The 19,566-nt window shown below is 42.3% G+C and overlaps 1 protein-coding gene across 1 annotated transcript; it reads right to left on the bottom strand.

Annotated features, from left to right (window-relative positions):
- Positions 1–1,154: 1,154 nt before the first annotated feature.
- Positions 1,155–19,007, bottom strand: LOC129867545 (hippocampus abundant transcript 1 protein-like). The gene is made up of 12 exons (XM_055941016.1): positions 18,745–19,007; positions 15,708–15,803; positions 14,967–15,029; positions 14,739–14,866; positions 14,373–14,487; positions 13,899–14,117; positions 9,730–9,843; positions 8,048–8,119; positions 6,175–6,287; positions 5,986–6,083; positions 3,797–3,963; positions 1,155–2,610 (listed from the first exon to the last, which is right to left on the bottom strand). Exons 1-12 carry the CDS (start codon positions 18,823–18,825, stop codon positions 2,404–2,406), a joined length of 1,473 nt encoding a protein of 490 aa, XP_055796991.1. The 5' UTR covers positions 18,826–19,007; the 3' UTR covers positions 1,155–2,403.
- Positions 19,008–19,566: the final 559 nt, after the last annotated feature.

The following is a 19,566-nucleotide window of genomic DNA, read 5'->3' as shown; positions in this document are numbered from 1 at the left end:
AAAGCTGTCCTTGAAACAGTCTTGATATGTTCGTCAACAGAGAGATCAGGGTCCAAAGTAATGCCGAGGTCCTTCACAGTTTTATTTGAGACGACTGTACAACCATCAAGATTAATTGTCAGATTCAACAGAAGATCTCTTTGTTTCATGGGACCTAGAAGAAGCATCTCTGTTTTGTCCGAGTTTAAAAGTATAAAATTTGCCGCCATCCACTTCTTTACGTCTGAAACACAGCCTTCCAGGGAGGGCAATTTTGGGGCGTCACCATGTTTCATTGAAATGTACAGCTGTGTGTCATCCGCATAGCAGTGAAAGTTAACACTATGTTTCCGAATGACATCGCCAAGAGGTAAAATATAGAGAAAACAATAGTGGTCCTAAAACGGAGCCTTGAGGAACACAGAAATTTACAGTTGATTTGTCATGGGACAAACCATCCACAGAGACAAACTGATATCTTTCCGACAGATAAGATCTAAACCAGGCCAGAACGTGTCCGTGTAGACCAATTTGGGTTTCCAATCTCTCCAAAAGAATGTGGTGATCGATGGCATCGAAAGCAGCACTAAGGTCTAGGAGCACGAGCACAGATGCAGAGCCTCAGTCTGACACCATTAAAAGGTAATTTACCACCTTCACAAGTGCAGTCTCAGTGCTATGATGGTCTAAAACCAGACTAAATTGCCTGATTTCCTTATGAATTTTAACTCAGTAAAATCTTTTAAATTGTTGCATTTATATTTTTGTTCAGTATACATTAGCTGGTTTGTCATCATCAAACTGAGAAGTTGATATGCATCTTGTGGATTTCCTGAAATCGTTGCATTGCAAAATAACCTTACATTTTTTTTTAGGTAAGATAAGAAACAGAACATGAGGTTAAATGTTTTCTTGGTAAAATAACTGCCTGCAATGTGTATTTGACAACAGGCGAGATGGAGTCTGCTTCCTAACACAGTGTAACTTGGAAAACAAACATACAAAAAGATTAATTTATCTTATAGAGTGTACAATTAAAGGATATGGGTGGAACCTTAAAATGCATTGACTACCAGATGCATTACCTACAGTATAGACTTGTCATACTGGTTTGGATTTGGCTCAATATTCTGTTCACCTAAAACAGCACAGGTTTCCCAGCCATAAATCCAACATACATCAAAATATTCCACTTTATTGAAATGCATGGTTCTATACTTAATGTATATTTACAAGGTCAGTCAACAATTTAATGTTTAAAAGGTTGAAATAAGGCAGCAAAACAATATTACAATACATGGAAAAGAAAACAGCATACAGTATTAAGAAACTGCAATGTTTTACAGAACACCAACTCATAAATAACTAGAGCACACAACTAATATTTCACAACTTTCATGATTCAATATGTACTTTCTTTTGGTATTTGGTCAATTAGCAAGTTAAAACAAGAGCGCATTGTACAAGTGAAATGGTTTATAGAAGGCCACTGGAGATGGATCTATGGATTCCGTAACTATGCAACGTGTTGGTTGATGACGAGATATTTAAAAAAGGCAAACCCTTCTTGTATGATCATTTCCTGTAACTGTACGATCCATACATGTCAGGGACATGGCCGTATACACGTACAAATGAGAATAAAAGACTAAAAATACCAAGCCAATCTGTCACACATTCCGTGATGTCAGAGAGAGCGATCAGGGGGCGATCCAAGATCTCACTGTGGTCCCGTCAAAAAGTAACACACTCCCAACCCCCCAAACAGCATTTTCAAAGCCAAGGGAAGGCACCAGTCAGTCTGACGAAGTGGTAGTAGGAATTCATATAGGCAGCAGTTTGATATCAGGTTCAAAATAAAAGGTGCTTTAAAAATTCAGCTGTACCATTCCAAGTCCATTGCGTTTTCACATTCCATGGTTATGTGGATTAAGGCTTTTTATGCTGAGATCTGGGGAAATGCCACCTGAATTTCCAACTCGGCCCCGCAGTGTCATTTTCTCACACCACGTTCAGTAAAGCTGAAGGCCCAATTCTAGAGGACTAACCAGTCTATGATGTGTTTATCTTTCTAGGTTGCTTTTGTTGAGAACCTCTTCTGAATGTGGAACACTTTGTTCAGAAACAGCCCCGTCTTACCAGGTGTACGTCCCTGAGTGAGCTACGCCCCTGTTCAATATCATCAAAACAACAGTCAAGGGAATATTTTTTGTTGTTGTAAAAGTTCAAGGAAAAAACAAAAATCAATAAATAAGCCATTGCAAATAGTGCCTTTGGATAGAACTTTCTCTCAAAAACATATACTCCTATGTATACATATATAGTGGTAACTCAATATAGCTTTTAGATTGCTGTCTGTTATACCTATATAAGGAGCTCTCTTTCTTTGTGAAGAGGGAGGGCATCTGGCCTAAGTAGCCAGTGTTACACGTTTGAGTCCTGCAGTAGGGGCTCTTTGGCCTCCCCGGGCGGCCGCAAGCTGTGAGGGTGTCCATGGGGCGAGCTGTGCTTCTTCCAGCTGCCGGGCCGGAGGCCTAGGTGAGGTTGCTCTGGTATGAAGAGTGCCACCAGGAGCGCTAGTAGCACTGAGCATGCTCCGAAGAGGAAGGGCGGGCCAGGAATGATGGAACTCTGAGGAGGAAATAAAAGGTTCACATTTTCCATACCTGAAGTGACAAAATTAGGAACATTTAACAAATGAGGGTTACACAAATGTATTGATACTTGATAACTAATTAACATTAAATACTGCCCAAAACCCTCTAAGTGTGCACAGTGTCTAAATAATCATAGTACCTTTTAAGACAGGGATAGAACCTTGTTAAACTGTCTGGTCATTTTTGAGGAGGTATCCTGGCTGTCAAAACAAACCTTCAAAGTCTACGCTAACTAAGTCAAATGTATTATCTGGCTGGTTCTGGTTGTGTATTGTGAGGACGAGTAGAAGTTTGATTGGGCCTGAAAATTCAAGCCCCGTCGGGTTTGGGCTAAAGATCTAAACAATAAGGCAGAGGAGCAGAAAAGGTTGGGGATGTGGCGCTGGGGGCTAACCTGTGGGAGGAGCTGAAAAGGTTGGGGGTGTGGCGCTGGGGGCTAACCTGTGGGAGGAGCTGAAAAGGTTGGGGGTGTGGCGCTGGGGGCTAACCTGTGGGAGGAGCTGAAAAGGTTGGGGGTGTGGCGCTGGGGGCTAACCTGTGGGAGGAGCTGAAAAGGTTGGGGGTGTGGCGCTGGGGGCTAACCTGTGGGAGGAGCTGAAAAGGTTGGGGATGTGGCGCTGGGGGCTAACCTGTGGGAGGAGCTGAAAAGGTTGGGGATGTGGCGCTGGGGGCTAACCTGTGGGAGGAGCTGAAAAGGTTGGGGGTGTGGCGCTGGGGGTTAACCTGTGGGAGGAGCTGAAAAGGGTTGGGGTTAGGGGTGTGGCTCTGGGGGCTAACCTGTGGGAAGAGCTGAAAAGGTTGGGGAGCTGGGGGCTAACTTGTGAGAGGAGCAGAAAAGGTTGGGGATGTGGCTCTGGGGGCTAAGATGGGGGAGGAGCAGAACAGGGTTGGGGTTAGGGGTGTGGCTCTGGGGGCTAACCTGTGGGAGGAGCTGAAAAGGTTGGTGTTAGAGGTGTGGCACTGGGGGCTAACCTGTGGGAGGAGCTGAAAAGGTTGGTGTTAGGGGTGTGGCACTGGGGGCTAACCTGTGGGAGGAGCTGAAAAGGTTGGTGTTAGGGGTGTGGCACTGGGGGCTAACCTGTGGGAAGAGCTGAAAAGGTTGGGAAGCTGGGGGCTAACTTGTGAGAGGAGCAGAAAAGGTTGGGGAGCTGGGGGCTAACCTGTGGGAGGAGCTGAAGGTGGGCTTGAGTATGGACCGGAGTGTCCCCGTTGCCATCTGGGGGGGCATCCAGCTCCACGTGGAAGATGTAGAAGATGAAGCCGTAGAGCGCAGGGCCCAGGCCATTACACAGCCCCCGGATCCCTGTCACCATCCCCTGGCCCACTCCTGTGAGATGACAGCCAACAATAATTTATCAATTGGATTGCATTCAACCTTTACTTCACCAGGCAAGTTAAAGGGATAGTTCAGAAAAATGACATAGTGGGGCAAAAAAGTATTTAGTCAGCCACCAATTGTGCAATTTTTCCCACATGATGAGAGGCCTGTAATTTTCATCATAGGTACACTTCAACTATGACAGACAAAATTAGAAGAAAAAAAATCCAGAAAAATCACATTGTAGGATTTTTTATGAATTTATTTGCAAATTATGGTGGAAAATAAGTATTTGGTCACCTACAAACAAGATTTCTGGCTCTCACAGACTTGTAACAACTTCTTTAAGAGGCTCCTCTGTCCTCCACTCGTTACCTGTATTAATAGCACCTGTTTGAACTTGTTATCAGTATAAAAGACACCTGTCCACAACCTCAAACAGTCACACTCCAAACTCCACTATGGCCAAGACCAAAGAGCTGTCAAAGGACACCAGAAACAAAATTGTAGACCTGCACCAGGCTGGGAAGACTGAATCTGCAATAGGTAAGCAGCTTGGTTTGAAGAAATCAACTGTGGGAGCAATTATTAGGAAATGGAAGACATACAAGACCACTGATAATCTCCCTCGATCTGGGGCTCCACGCAAGATCTCACCCCGTGGGGTCAAAATGATCACAAGAACGGTGAGCAAAAACCTCAGTACCACACGGGGGGACCTAGTGAATGACCTGCAGAGAGCTGGGACCAAAGTAACAAAGCCTACCATCAGTAACACACTACGCCGCCAGGGACTCAAATCCTGCAGTGCCAGACGTGTCCCCCTGCTTAAGCCAGTACATGTCCAGGCCCGTCTGAAGTTTGCTAGAGAGCATTTGGATGATCCAGAAGAAGATTGGGAGAATGTCATATGGTCAGATGAAACCAAAATATAACTTTTTGGTAAAATCTCAACTCGTCGTGTTTGGAGGACAAAGAATGCTGAGTTGCATCCAAAGAACACCATACCTACTGTGAAGCATGGAGGTGGAAACATCATGCTTTGGGGCTGTTTTTCTGCAAAGGGACCAGGACGACTGATCCGTGTAAAGGAAAGAATGAATGGGGCCATGTATCGTGAGATGATGTGTGAAAACCTCCTTCCATCAGCAAGGGCATTGATGATGAAACGTGGCTGGGTCTTTCAGCATGACAATGATCCCAAACACACCGCCCGGGCAACGAAGGAGTGGCTTCGTAAGAAGCATTTCAAGGTCCTGGAGTGGCCTAGCCAGTCTCCAGATCTCAACCCCATAGAAAATCTTTGGAGGGAGTTGAAAGTCCGTGTTGCCCAGCAACAGCCCCAAAACATCACTGCTCTAGAGGAGATCTGCATAGAGGAATGGGCCAAAATACCAGCAACAGTGTGTGAAAACCTTGTGAAGACTTACAGAAAACATTTGACCTCTGTCATTGCCAACAAAGGGTATATAACAAAGTATTGAGATCAACTTTTGTTATTGACCTAATACTAATTTATTGACCTAACCATAATTTGCAAATAAATTCATTAAAAATCCTACAATGTGATTTTCTGATTTTTTCCCCCTCATTTTGTCTGTCATAGTTGAAGTGTACCTATGATGAAAATTACAGGCCTCTCTCATCTTTTTAAGTGGGAGAACTTGCACAATTGGTGGATGACTAAATACTTTTTTGCCCCACTGTATTTATATAATTATTTCCTTTCCTTGAAGGATTTGCCTTGATTTGTCACATGCGCCGAATACAACTTACTGTGAAATGCTTACGTATGAGCCCTTAACCAACAATGAAGAGTTCAAAAGTAAGAAACAATGCGCTAAATAAACTTAAGGAAAAATAGTAATAAAATAACTACAGTATAAAAGAGGCTATATACAAAGGGTACCGGTACAGAGTCACTGTGCAGCGGTATGGGTTAGTCGAGGTAATTTAGCTAATATGTTCATGTAGATAGAGGGTAAAGTGACTATGCATAGATGCAAAATAAAACTATAACTAAGTACAAACCTTGTTGGTCTGGTTCAGCAGTGCGGGAAACCAAAGCACTGATTGCTGGGAAAGTGATGCTTGACATGGCTGCTAGAGCCCCTGCTGCCCACATCATCCTGTAGAGAGATGAGAGAAAACAGATTAAGTCACTTGAAAGAGTATCTCTTCATTGACCTGAATCAGATGAGTCACATTAAAAAAGCTTACCATGGCTCGGAGCCAAACCCATACCAGGCGAGCTGTAGTATCTGGAACCCGAGGCCGAGCAAGATAGTGTTCTTGTTCCCGATGGAACGCATTAGTAAACTTAATACTACTGTCTGACAGAAAGAAAAATAATAGAATTGGAAACCATTTATTTGAATGTTAATATTGCATATAATGAATGTTCTCATTAATGCCCAAACCAGGTTAACATAACATGGCAGAGATTGGGATTACAGCGCCTTCAGACAGTATTCATACCCCTTATTCCACGTTTTGTTGCCTTACAGCCTGAATTCAAAATTGATGAAATACCCCATAATGACTAAGTGGAAACGTTTTAGAAATTTTAGCAATTTTATTTTGCCGAGTCAATACTCTGTTGAAGCAGGTTTCAGTTATCTTGGGCAAGTCTGCATCACCTTTGCTAATATTTATTAATCTGGATTTGGGGATTTTTCCCCCCATTCTTTCTTGCGTATTTTCTCAAGCTCTGTTAAGTTAGATGGGGAGTGGCGGTGAACAGCAATCTTCAAGTCTTTCCACAGATTTTCAATGAGATTCAAGTCTGGGCTGTGGCTGGGCCACTCAAGGACTTTCACATTCTTGTTATGAAGCCTACCCAGCATTGCTTTGGCTGTATGCTTGGGGTCATTGTCCTGTTGGAACGTAAATCTTTGCCCCCAGTCTAAGGTTGTTTGTACTTTGAAGCAGGCTCTCATCAAAGATTTGCCTGTTTTCATTGTTTCCTCTATCCGGTCTCACAGTCCCTGCTGCTGAAAAGCATCCCCATAGCATGATGCTGCCGCCACCATGCTTCATGGTAGGGATGGTTTTAGATGGGTGACTAGCTTTGCATAGCGCTTTGCAATCAGACCAAAGAGTTACATCGTCTCATCAGACCACAGAATATTTTGCCTTATGCTCGCAGTGTCTTTCACATGCCTTTTTGCAAACTCTAGGCGTGCGGTCATGTGACTTCTTCTCAGGAGTGGCCTCCGTCTGGCCACTCTTCCATAAAGCCTAGATTGGTGAGGTGCTGTAGAGATTGTTTTCCTCCTGGCAGGTTCTCCCATCTTAGCCAAGGAACTATGCAGTTCTGTCAGTGGTCATTGGGTTCCTGGTCACCTCCCTGACCAAGGTCCTTCTTCCAATTGTCTCATTCTTCCCCACTCCTCTGTAACTATTCCCCAGGTCGTTGTTGTAAATGAGAATGTGTTGTCAGTCAACTTACCTGGTAAAATAAGGGTTAAACAAATGTTTTCCTTGGTTGCTCAGCCAGATCTAGGCAGTCTGTGTAGTTCCATATTTATTTATTTTTTCCCAGTGAAGGAGACAACTGTGCTCTTGGAAACTTTCAACACTGTAGAAATAGTTTTATACCTTTCCCCGGATATATGCCTCATCACAATTCTATATCATAGCCCCACGGACAGTTCCTTGGACTTCATGGTATAGTTTCTGCTCTGACATGCACTGTCAACTGTGGGACCTTATATAGACAGTTGTGTTTCTTTCTAAATCATGTTCAAAGAATTGAATTGACAACACGTGTACTCCAATCAAGTTGTAGTGAAATCCCAAGGATAATCAAAGGAAATTGGATGCACCCAAGCTAAATTTGGAGTGTCATAGCAAAGGGGTGTGAATACTTATAAAATATTTATTTATTTAATTTTCAATAAAATTGCACAAAAAACCCATCTTTAAACACGTTTTCACTTTGTCGTTGTGGGGCATTGTGTGTAGATGGGTGAGAAAATAATATATTTAATCCATTTAGAATTCAGGCTGTAACACAACAAAATGTAGAATAAGTCAAGGGGTATGAGTACTTTCTGAAGGCACTGTACATGCTAATTGAATGACAACTAACCTGTGCAACGATTGAAAGCAGTCCTAGAACAGCTATGAAAGCTGCAACACTTTCAGGTGAAAATCCCATAATCTGTAGAAAAAATAAATTAAACAAAATGCATGTGATTGTACTGCCAGTGAGACCAAAGTAACTATACCATCATAAAGCAAAGACAATGATTTAGCTAAATATACACTACATGTAGACACCTCTGAAATGAGTGGATTTGGCTATTTCAGCACACAGCCATTCAATCTCCATAGCCAAACATTGGCAGTAGAATGGCCCGTACTAAAGAGCTCAGTGACTTTCAAAGCGGCACCGCCATAGGATGCAACCTTTCCAGCAAGTCAGTTTGAAATTTCTGCCCTACTAGAGCTGCCCAGTCAATTTTAAGTGCTGTTATTGTCAAGTGGAAACATCTAAGAGCAACAACGGCTCCGCCGCGAAGTGGTAGACCACACAAGCTCACAGAACGGGACCCGCCGAGTGCTGAAGCGCGTAAATATAGTCAGCACAAAAACTGTTCGTCGGAAGCTTCCAAAAAATGGGTTTCCATGACCGAGCAGCCGCACACAAGCTTAAAATCACCATGCGCAATACCAAGCGTCAGCTGGAGTGGTGTAAAGTTCGCCGCCATTGGACTCTGGAGCAGTGGAAACACATTCTCTGGAGTGATGAATCATGCTTTACCATCTGGCAGTCCAACGGAGTAATCTGGGTTTGGCAGATACCAGGAGAACGCTACCTGCCCCAATGCATAGTGCCAACTGTAAAGTTTGTTGGAGGAGGAATAATGGTCTGGGGCTGTTTTTCATGGTTCGGGCTAGGCCCTGTAGTTCGAGAGAAAGGAAATCTTAACTCTACACCATACAATAACATTCTAGACAATTCTGTACATCCAACTTTGGGGAAGGCCCTTTCATGTTTCAGCATGACGATGCCCCCATGCACAAAGTGAGTTCCATACAGAAATGTTTTGTCGAGATCAGTGTGGAAGAACTTGATTGGCCTGGACAAAGCCCTGACCTCAACTCCTTTAAACACCTTTGGGATGAATTGGAACGCTGATTGCAAGCCAGGCCTAATTGTCCAACATCAGTGCCCAACCTCACTGATGCTCTTGTGGCTAAATGGAAGCAAGACCCTGCAGCAATATTCCAACATCTAGTGGAAAGCCTTCCCAGAAGAGTGAAGGCTGTTAGCAAATGGGGGACCATCTCCATATTAATGCCCATGATTTTGGAATGAGATGTTCGACGAGCATGTAGTGTAGCTGCAAGCAGCAAAGAACTACAATGAACGGTGTAACGGACCTTTTGTGAAATTACTTTGTAGTGTTCTTCAAATTAACTATAGTCAAACCCGCTCGACAAGTCTGCCAAATATTTTGACTATGAAGGGGACTTGACCTCCGTGACATTGATCATGGTAATAACAACTCAAAAAGGTAAGTTTGTCTTATGTACAGGATACACCGTCCAACGAAATTCTTACTTGCAGGTTCCTTCTCGACAATAAGAAGAAATAATACAAGATAAGATTACGAACAAAGTAAATGGTAGTAGAATAGAATAAACATTTGAGCATAATTTTAATACAGGAAGGGGGTGGACACATCTGACATGCGTCTGACACACACACACACACTGTTTATTTGGGCCATACGTTTGACAGAACACATTGTAAGTAGAGAATACCTGTCGTAAGTAGAGAAAGAAGCTGGAGTACTGGCCAGCCTCGGGGAGGTAGGACAGGAACACTGTTATACAGATGAGCAGCACAGTGGAATCCTGGCCCACTTTCCTTAGAGACTGGAGACAGAGAGCAAGGGGTTAGGTTGGTGATAACAATATGATGTACAATGAACACCCATCCACTCCTTCACAAGTCTTATGGCAGAAAGGAGGCCTTCTATGAGAACTGGGTCACAACCAGAGAGCAAGCGAGGGGGAGAGATTTCGCTCAGACAAAAAAAAAAAAATCCTTTAGCCTCATTGTTGTAGGTCAATCCAGGGCTCTAGACTAGCTTTTTCCACTAACCTTTTGGTCGCACCAATTTTTAAATGACCTGACTAATAATGACTAGCCATCTTAGCATGCCCTTCTGTTCTTGCATTGATTCGGATATATTTACTCAGGGTTCAATGTTCACTTTTTCCCCCTCAATGGCAGTTAAATGCATTGGGGTGTATGCTTTCTCTCTATATTCAGCTAGTAATAGGCTACATTTGGTTATTATTTAATTATGTATTAAAAGCTGTATGATATAATTTTACAACGCAAGACATTACTCTATTTGATACAATTGCATTAGATTAATTGCATAAATGTTTGTTTCTAAAGCAGGTCTGTAATTATTTATTACATCTCAAAATAGGATGTTGCCCCTTTAAGACCGACTGCTTTTCAAAATAAATATTGATACTGTACGCCTACAGTGGGCTAGCCAAGGCCTACAGTGGGCTAGCCAAGGCCTACAGTGGGCTAGCCAAGGCCTACAGTGGGCTAGCCAAGGCCTACAGTGGGCTAGCCAAGGCCTACAGTGGGCTAGCCAAGGCCTACAGTGGGCTAGCCAAGACCAATGCTAGGTCTCTTTTTGTAGCTTTCTCTTTATAGACTATCAACAATAGACAATAGAATATAATTTTTTATCAGTGACAAGTAAGACAATAGATGGTAGCCTATGATTAAAAAAGTAAGCCATTTCATCTAACATATCCAGAGAATTAGGGGTGTAAGGGTAAATGTATTCGTACTGAACATTCGGTATGGGGACCTTGGTTCAACCCAAATAAAATAAATTATAATAATCAAACAACAGCTATAGGCTATGCACGTTGTAATCAAAATTCGGGAACTAGTTCTGTACGAGTACGAGTGGTGGGGTCGATAAACCAGGATTCTCCATCATCGTCTAAATTCCCAGTTTGAGAACATTTTGGCTTCACAGTAGATTACAATGGCGATGGACAGAGAGTTAACAGTACTATGTAGCCATTGCTCAACCAGAATAGCATATGCAGCTCCCAGCATCTCAAATATGTTGACACATTTACACCGACATCACCCAAGTACTCATACCACTGGGAGCAAGACGGAAACACAAAAAATAAATCAAAATAAACTTAATCTCCCCTCTGCATTCAAACAGCTATTCGCAGCGAATTCTGACAAGGCCAAATAAGTTACAATAGCGATAGGCATGTTTAGCCTATAGCCATGGATATGCTCCCATTCTCGGTGGTTTAGAAAAGGGTTTTTCAGCATCTTGTGTAAGTCCTAAATCCTAATCCTATTTATTTGCATATTCGATTCCAAATCGGTTATTTTTCCTGCAGTCGGAACAGACTGGAATCTGATATTTCAAGCCACCTTCATACCTTCACACTGATTAATCATGTTTTCATTTAAGAAAAGTTGTTATTCCTGATGGTGATCTCATCAGGCATTATATGACACATGATCATATATGGAATCAGGAATATCAGCACTTTGTATTTGTATTTTTTATTTAACTACAGTAACTGTTGGCATTTAATTTTCCCGCTGTACCGAAACGTGACCTCAAAACTGCAATACGTACCGAACAGTGGGTTTGGTGAACCATTACACCCCCACTTAATAGTTAACTAATAGAAAAACTACACGATGTGTTGAATTGGCCATCTCGTTAGTCTGTCATTTTTTTATGGGCTAGGCCTACCTGCTGTAAATGTCTAACTCTCTCCTCTGGCACACACGCAGCTGATGCAGACCCCAAGAATTTTCTGACCGTATGTAGACTGTTTGCTGACCAAATATGTGCTATAACTCAGTAATAGCTACAACTCAGAAATTTGCAAGGAATATCAACAAATGTGCCCACGTGGGTCTCAGTGTTTCCCCTATATTCATTTAGCAGTTGCGGACCACTCCAAAAAAATCTATACAAATAAAACATTTTTTAAATCATTTTTCAGGGTAAACTTAAAATTATTAAAACCAGATATAATTCATGTAGAAAAAGATAATGGCGCTATATATTTTTTTAAACAAGATATTTGAGAACTAACAACCACCAAAATAAAACATTGACAGTCAGGAAGAATATAAAATTCCAAAAATGTCATGGCATTGATTGTTATGTTTGATTCACTCAGCATACGAACACGGCATAAGCCATGGTAAAATGTGTAGAATTTCAGGAAATTCTCTCCCTCAGCCCCATGACAGTGAGTAGAATTGCAGGAAATTAGCTTTAAAACTGCAAAATGTAACCCACCCCAATTCTGATCGGAGTAATTGTTTAATATGATCTTAGATTTGTTTTACTTGTCCATTCGGTCTACTCAAATCTATATTCTTCTAGTCAGACAATTTTCTTTTCTTGTTTCGAACAAGCGTTAATGTCGAGGCCTGTGTGATGATATATTTTAGCAACATAGCCTTCCTCCCACTCAACATTGCCTGAGGAAGACCTGTTAAGTTGTGCCATGAGTAGCTGCTGTACATTGTGTAATTTAGCCTCAAACATTTAGTGGCGCTGCCACTACGCGGTTTGGAGTATTATGAAATGTGCTTTTCAGCCCGCTCTCTGTGTATATAATATGTTAATAGTTCCCCTGTTTTGCCTCTGTGTATACCATGTAGCACTCCCTCCCCCCTTCAAACAACAGTTTGGGATGTCCCCCCCCCCCCAATGAAATTGACATTTCAAATGGTTAAGGTAAGAGTTACGTTAAGGGAAGGGACATCCCAAGGATACCAGATAGCACAGACCATCAAACAACCCATTTCAGGAGAGTTCAGGTTTGCATGATGTATAACACACCCTGGTCTAAACGCGTGTTGCTTATGCTGGGTAAATCCCATTGTGTTTTTCTAAAATGATGTTTGTGTGCCATTTCAGCACGGTTAACCGGTTTTGGGCACTGTTGGTTTCTATGCCCAATTAGAAAGACATTGTTCAGAACTAAAGCTGAGGTACACTAACATGGCCTGTGCCAAACAATTCAGTCCAAATACATGAACAACACCAACTGAGATGTTGTATGCATTTGTGAAGAGAAACTGACCAATTGTAATGTGGTTAGCTGTAAGGGTGTAACCTCTTGCAACTAACCACATTACAATTGGTCAGTTTCTCTTCCCAAAAGCATATATCTCAGTTGGTCTTGTTCTTTTATGAAATCTAATGAAAACATTAAGTGATGGAGTTATTGTGGAGGCAAATGGTAAGACTGAAGAGGACCACTGGTAACATGAGTAGCTAGTTGAAAGTGTCAACACACAACCAGATGCTATAATGCTTCCATAAGGGAAGCCATGGCTGTCAGTCAAGAGGACAAGGTCTTGCAGCACAGCCATTCTCACCACATTCTATCGCTGAGCCCCCTTTTTTTTACCAAGAACAATACCCGCCTCCACCACTGCCACCAATTCCATTGATACCATTGAATTCTAAACTTTCCCCATCATCAGGACTGTGACGCGACAGAAAGGAAATGTCCATGTTCCTCCTCGGTCTCGGAGACCCACCAAAGCCTAATACAAATTCTAGCTACTACCCCTGATCAGTGCCAAAGTGAAGCACACATCTTCAACAGGTTTGAGAATGTTTCCCAAACAAGCCAATATATTTGTACATTGGTAGGACTAGGCTAACCCTTTACTTCTTGAATCCTCATGTAATTTGCAATAAAGCATATCGATGTCAAGAGAAGGCATCTCATCTGGCCTATCCAAATCATATTGAACTCTAAAAGCACACTAATGGGGTACATAAACATAACAGTTGGATAATTCATGGGGTAGAGAAACAATACAGTTGGGTAATTAATGGGGTACAGAAACTGACTGAGCCTTTAGAAGTTGACCATGTACTCACAGCAAAGGGGTCAGCCTGTTCCCAGGAGATGGGAGCCCCCCAGGATGCTGGCCGCATCTTCTCAGGCAGAGACTCGGGCACGGCCACCAGGATGAAGCAGATGTCCAGCATAGCGATGGCCGAGGCCAGCACCACCACCAGGCCGTCACCATACACACGGCCCAGGTAGGCTCCGATGGCCGGGCTCGTCACCAGGCTAGCAGCAAAGGTGGCCGACACCTAACGGACAAGAGTAGAGGTGGTTTACTGACTAACTCTTCAACTACCACTCTTTAAATAAAATCAGAGTTTCACTTTCTTGAGTTTGTGCAAAATGTCTACTTTGTTAAGTGGGACCAAATTGCAAATAGGTTCTAAAGGATATAGCTATTTTAGCCACAAATGGACCACAAATCACTGAATCAAAAAAGGTGAGGTGGTAAACTTGAAAGTTGAAGATGAGAATAAATTGTGTAGGTAATGTCTGATACATACCAGTCCATAGGCCATGCTGCGTTCATGCTCCTGCGTGATGTCAGCCACATAGGCAAAGACCACGGAGAAGGTTACAGCAAACACACCGGACACTGAGATAACTGCAAAATACCACCTGAAACAGAGGCAGGATATGGCACTCAGTTATTATTACACTTGACTCTCAGTTCCATCTCTACACATCACATTATATTAGCAAATGCATCTTGCATAAAATATAGTAGTGTAGAGTAGAACAGTATGAAATTCAGCATGAAGTTCAGATCTTCCCAATTTGTTTAACCACAATAGATTCCATAGAACTATGATTCATTTCGAATGGTGATCTTAGTAACTATGCCCCCTTTTGGTTGCGTGCCATCGTACCAGGGACTTATCTTCATCAGTGGAATGGGAGCGCAGGTGAAGAAAACAGTAAGCAGGAGAAAAGACTTCCGACCCCACACATCAGACAGGGCACCAATCAGCGGAGCACTCAGGAAAGACAGCAGGCCCTGAAACACAATAAGAAGACACACCCAATGAATGGAAATAGAATTGAAGTGTAACTAGATGTGCTGTTCAAAAATAATAAAACCTGTTCAAACACCATACCTTTACCCCCTGGATCAAGCCATTCATTAGAAACGTATGCTTTGGGAATGTCTCATGTAGGACCTGGATAACAAGGGGATAAGGACACATAGTGGAGACTTAATTGTGATTATAAACTGGGTGGTTCGAGCCCAAATGCTGACGGACTGACAGCCATGGTACATTTAAGCAATAAGGCCCAAGGGGGTATGGTATATGGCCAATATACCACGGCTAACATACCACGGCTCTTAAGCACGATGCAACACGGAGTGCCTGGATACAGCCCTTACCCGTGGTATATTGGCCATATAACACAAACCCCTGAGGTGCCGTATTGCTATTATAAACTGGTTAAAATGTAATTAAAAGAGTAAGAATAAATCTTTTGTCATACCCGTGGTATACGGTCTCATATACCACTGCATTCAGCCAACCAGCATTCAGGGCTCGAACCACCCAGTTTATAACAGACTGTATAACACGGGTATGACAAAACATGTATTTTTACTGCTCTAATTACATTGGTAACCAGTTTAGAATAGCAATAAGGCACCTCGGGGTTTGTGATATATGGCCAATATACTACGGCTAAGGGCTGTGTCAAGGCACTATACGTTGCATCGAGCATTAAAATCAGCCCTTAGCCGTTGTAAATTGGTCATATACCAATCGCCCAGGGGCCTTACTGTTTAAACAGTTTCATCAGCAGCCAACAAATCATATTGTATGAAATAATAGGTAATAAAGATGACAACCTACCACCAAAGTGGGTGCTGTAAGAAGGCCCCAGGCAAAAAATTCCAAAAAGATGACAATTACAGCATGGTAGACACTGGGAGCTCCGAAACCGTGTGCCTGGTGAACAGAGTGAAACCGCTATGTAAGTATGTCAACAAGCAACAAGTAATACTCAATGATCTTTTTTTCAAATAAGATAAATTAAAAAGGTAAACCCAGCAATAGGACATCATTATACACAGTGTAGCAACTTCCTGCTTACAGTCATCAACAACAGAATTCATATCTGCCACTATTGACTCCACTAAAGTTACATTTCCCACATTGGAAGAGCCAGTAGTAGCAGTCTTGGCAAATTTGACTTTTGTTAACAGGAATATGGTCCCCTGTGTATGGATATACAGAGGCCAAGAGTGTGTGGAAACCCCTTCCAATTAGTGGATTCAGCCGTTTCAGCCACACCTCTTGTTGACGGGTGTATAAATTGAGCACACGGCCATGCAATCTCCATAGACAAACACTGGCAGTAGAATGTACCGTACTTAAGAGCTCAGTGACTTTCAACGTGGCAGTCTAGGACTGGGCAGTGTGCCGTATTTTACGATATACCGGTATTGATGCATGGACTGGTTTGGGTTTTTACTTTACCTTCTATAACGGCATTCGAATGTTTGATTTGTTAAATGTGATACGCCGGGTTTAATGTCAATTTTTATAGTTTATTTCGCTATTGAGTCATCTCTCTCCATGCAGCTTTCCACACAGACCTAGCCCCGCCCTGCCACTCAAGGAGTGCATTTGTTGTTCCTCGACCACAAGGCACTTGCGTTCAGTCTGCATGGTCAATGCACCACATGCAACAATGTTGATGACAACAAAGCTGTTTTCAATTTGCTTCTTCATACAAATCCAGTAGCATTCTATAAATTACACTATTAGTTTTTTTTTTTCCTCACATCTGCAAACAGCTAGTTTGTCTTTTCTTAGCAAGTTGGGCCTAAATCTTGTTCGCCGCTAATGCTAATCACTAGGTAGCTAGCTAATAAATGTACGGAGTCAGAGTAAACATAATTAGTTATACTGCCTGATAATACCAGTGATGGTGTAGTTCTAAATCAGCATGTTGTTTGTGCAACTGTACCTTCTAAATCAAAGAGGAATACAAGAATCTTTAATATGTTAGCTACATGAAGTAGCTAAGAGAAAACAGTCAATGTAGCCAAAGATTATAGGGTCCCCCAGGAAACAATTATCAACACTTTGGTTCCTACACTATCACAATAACTCCTCCCTGGCATTTTCCTTCGTTTTCATGTCGAACAACACTATTCAAAGTGCCCACTATCATATTCTAACTATAGAATTAGAATAATCATTCTATTTCCATGATTCCAACAGTTCACTCAAGTGTTTTGCTCTAAATCTTATGTCAAATTGCTATTGCAACATTTGGTTCAAAATAAGGTTTAGATTGTTTGCCCATATAGTGCAGCCCTACATGGCAGTGTGGAAATGATCTCAAATGAGTGCAGTAAATGCAGAAATTTATGAAAATGCAAAAAAATATTTTGGATTGAATTGAACAGTATAAAACAATCATAATGGAGAAATGTATGTTGCCACCCTGAGGTCATGCACTACTTATAAAGCAAATAATAGTGTCAACATTTCTTTTTTAATACCGTGATATGGTATTTTGGCCATATCGCCCAGCACTACGTGGCACCGTCATAAGCTGCCACCTTTCCAACAAGCTAGCACGTCAAATCTCTGCCCTGGTCAACTGTAAGTGCTGTTATTGTGAAGTGGAAACGTCTAGGAGCAACAACGGCTCAGCCCCGAAGTGGTAGGCCACACAAGCTCACAGAACCGTACCCCTGAGTGCAGAAGCGCGTGTAAAAAAAATAACAATAATAATAATAATTGCCTGTCCTCGGTTGCAACACCCATTACAGAGTTCCAAACTGCCGGCAGGAAGCATCAAGAACTGTTCGTCTGGAACATCACGAAATGGGTTTCCATGGCTGAGCAGCCGCACACAAGCCTAAGATCACCATGCGCAATGCCAAGTGTTGGCTGGAGTGATGTAAAGCTCACCACCATTGGACTCTGGAGCAGTGGAAACGCGTTCTCTGGAGTGATGAATCCTGCTTCACCATCTGGCAGTCTGAAAGAATAATCTGGATTTGGCGGATGCCAGGAAAACGGTACCTGCCAGAATGCATAGTGCCTAAAGTAACGTTTAGTGGAGTAGGAATAATAGTCTGGGGCTGTTTCATGGTTCGGGTCCCTTCGTTCCAGTGAAGGGAAATCTCAACTCTACAGCATACAATAACATTCTAGACGATTCTGTTCTTCCAACTTTGTGGCAACAGTCTGGGGAAGGCCCTTTCCTGTTTCAGCATGACAATGCCCCTGTGCACAAAGTGAGGTCCATACAGAAATGGTCTGTCGAGATCAGTGTAGAATAACCTTACTGGCCTGCACAGAGCCCAGACCTCAACCCCATCGAACACCTTTGGAATGCCAACTGTGAGCCAGGCCTAATCGTCCAACATCACTACCCGACCTCACTAATGCTCGTGGCTGAATGGAAGCAAGTCCCCGCAGAAATGTTCGAACATCTAGTGGAAAGCCTTCTCAGAAGAGTGGAGGCTGTTATAGCAGCAAAGGTGAGACCAACATCATATTAATGCCCATGATTTTGGAATGAGATGTTCGACGAGCAGGTGTCCACATACTTTTGGTCATGTAGTGTAGCTACCATACTGCTGAGTGAGAAGTTATACCTTTACTAGAGGATAACTAGCTAACGTTACACAGAACGAAACAAACAGCCAACGTTAGTTAGCACCAGCAGATACGTTAGCTAGCTGACGTAGCTAGCACTGTTGTTTTTGAGAGGACTAGGAAGAGGCATCGTAACTTCCCCCAGGGCGCTGGCAAGCAGAACGAGCTAGCGCGTTAAATTTCACATATTGTAGACAGACATACCACATGCGGCAAACTAATCTCAAGAAATACGATGACAAATAGTGCGATTTTGGTGTAAACTCACCGTTCCTCCATCCTTGATAATAATTTTTTTCGCCAGCAGGAGACTGCGATTCGCCCGTTTCTTCTTTTTGCTCTGTGTCATATTACCATTCTAGTTATTTTTTAATAAGAATATATTTAAGAAATTTAAGACAAACTATTGAAATCAGATTATGTTGGATAAGAAACAGAATAAATCAAATGTTCGAACTAAAAGGGCTGTTTCGTCCATTCACTCAGCCACCGCCATCTTTGCAAAAACATTGTTAAAACGTAATGACGTCTCATCACACGACGTTCTGACGTGCATGTACCCGCTATCAAAGATTATGCCGCGTTCAAAACAACTGCGACCTGGGAATTTGAAATTCTCCGACTTCCGATTTGTGCGTTCAAAACAACTGGGAACTTGGAAAAAAAAAACGAGCGCCGAATGCGAAAAGTCCATATGAACGGTCATCCAACTCGGAATTCCATCTCCTGAACTCGGGCCTCTTTCTAGAGCTCAGACCTGAAGATCACTAACTTCATGAATTGACCTCGTATTGCCGCGTTCATAACTACTGGAATCTCGGAAAAATATAAGGTAAAATCATGACAAACATATTCAGTTCATATACATATTATTCATATTTAATTCAGTGATCGAAATTATGACACCATCCTCAGTAGCCTATTCCAGCAGGCTATTGGGAAACAAGTACTTCTTACCTTGAAATTAATCTTAAGCAAACTGCTTAATCGTTCAGGTTACATTTTGCTTACATTTTTTCTAGGTTACTGTAGACTACTTGAAATGAGATGTAGGCCTATCAGGGGCTATAGGCTTCCTGCCTTTATCTAA

This window comes from Salvelinus fontinalis, chromosome 12, assembly GCF_029448725.1.
Source record: "Salvelinus fontinalis isolate EN_2023a chromosome 12, ASM2944872v1, whole genome shotgun sequence".
Lineage (NCBI taxonomy): Eukaryota > Metazoa > Chordata > Actinopteri > Salmoniformes > Salmonidae > Salvelinus > Salvelinus fontinalis.
The sequence above is the reverse complement of the archived record's forward strand: the minus strand, read 5'-3'. Positions and strand labels throughout refer to the sequence as shown.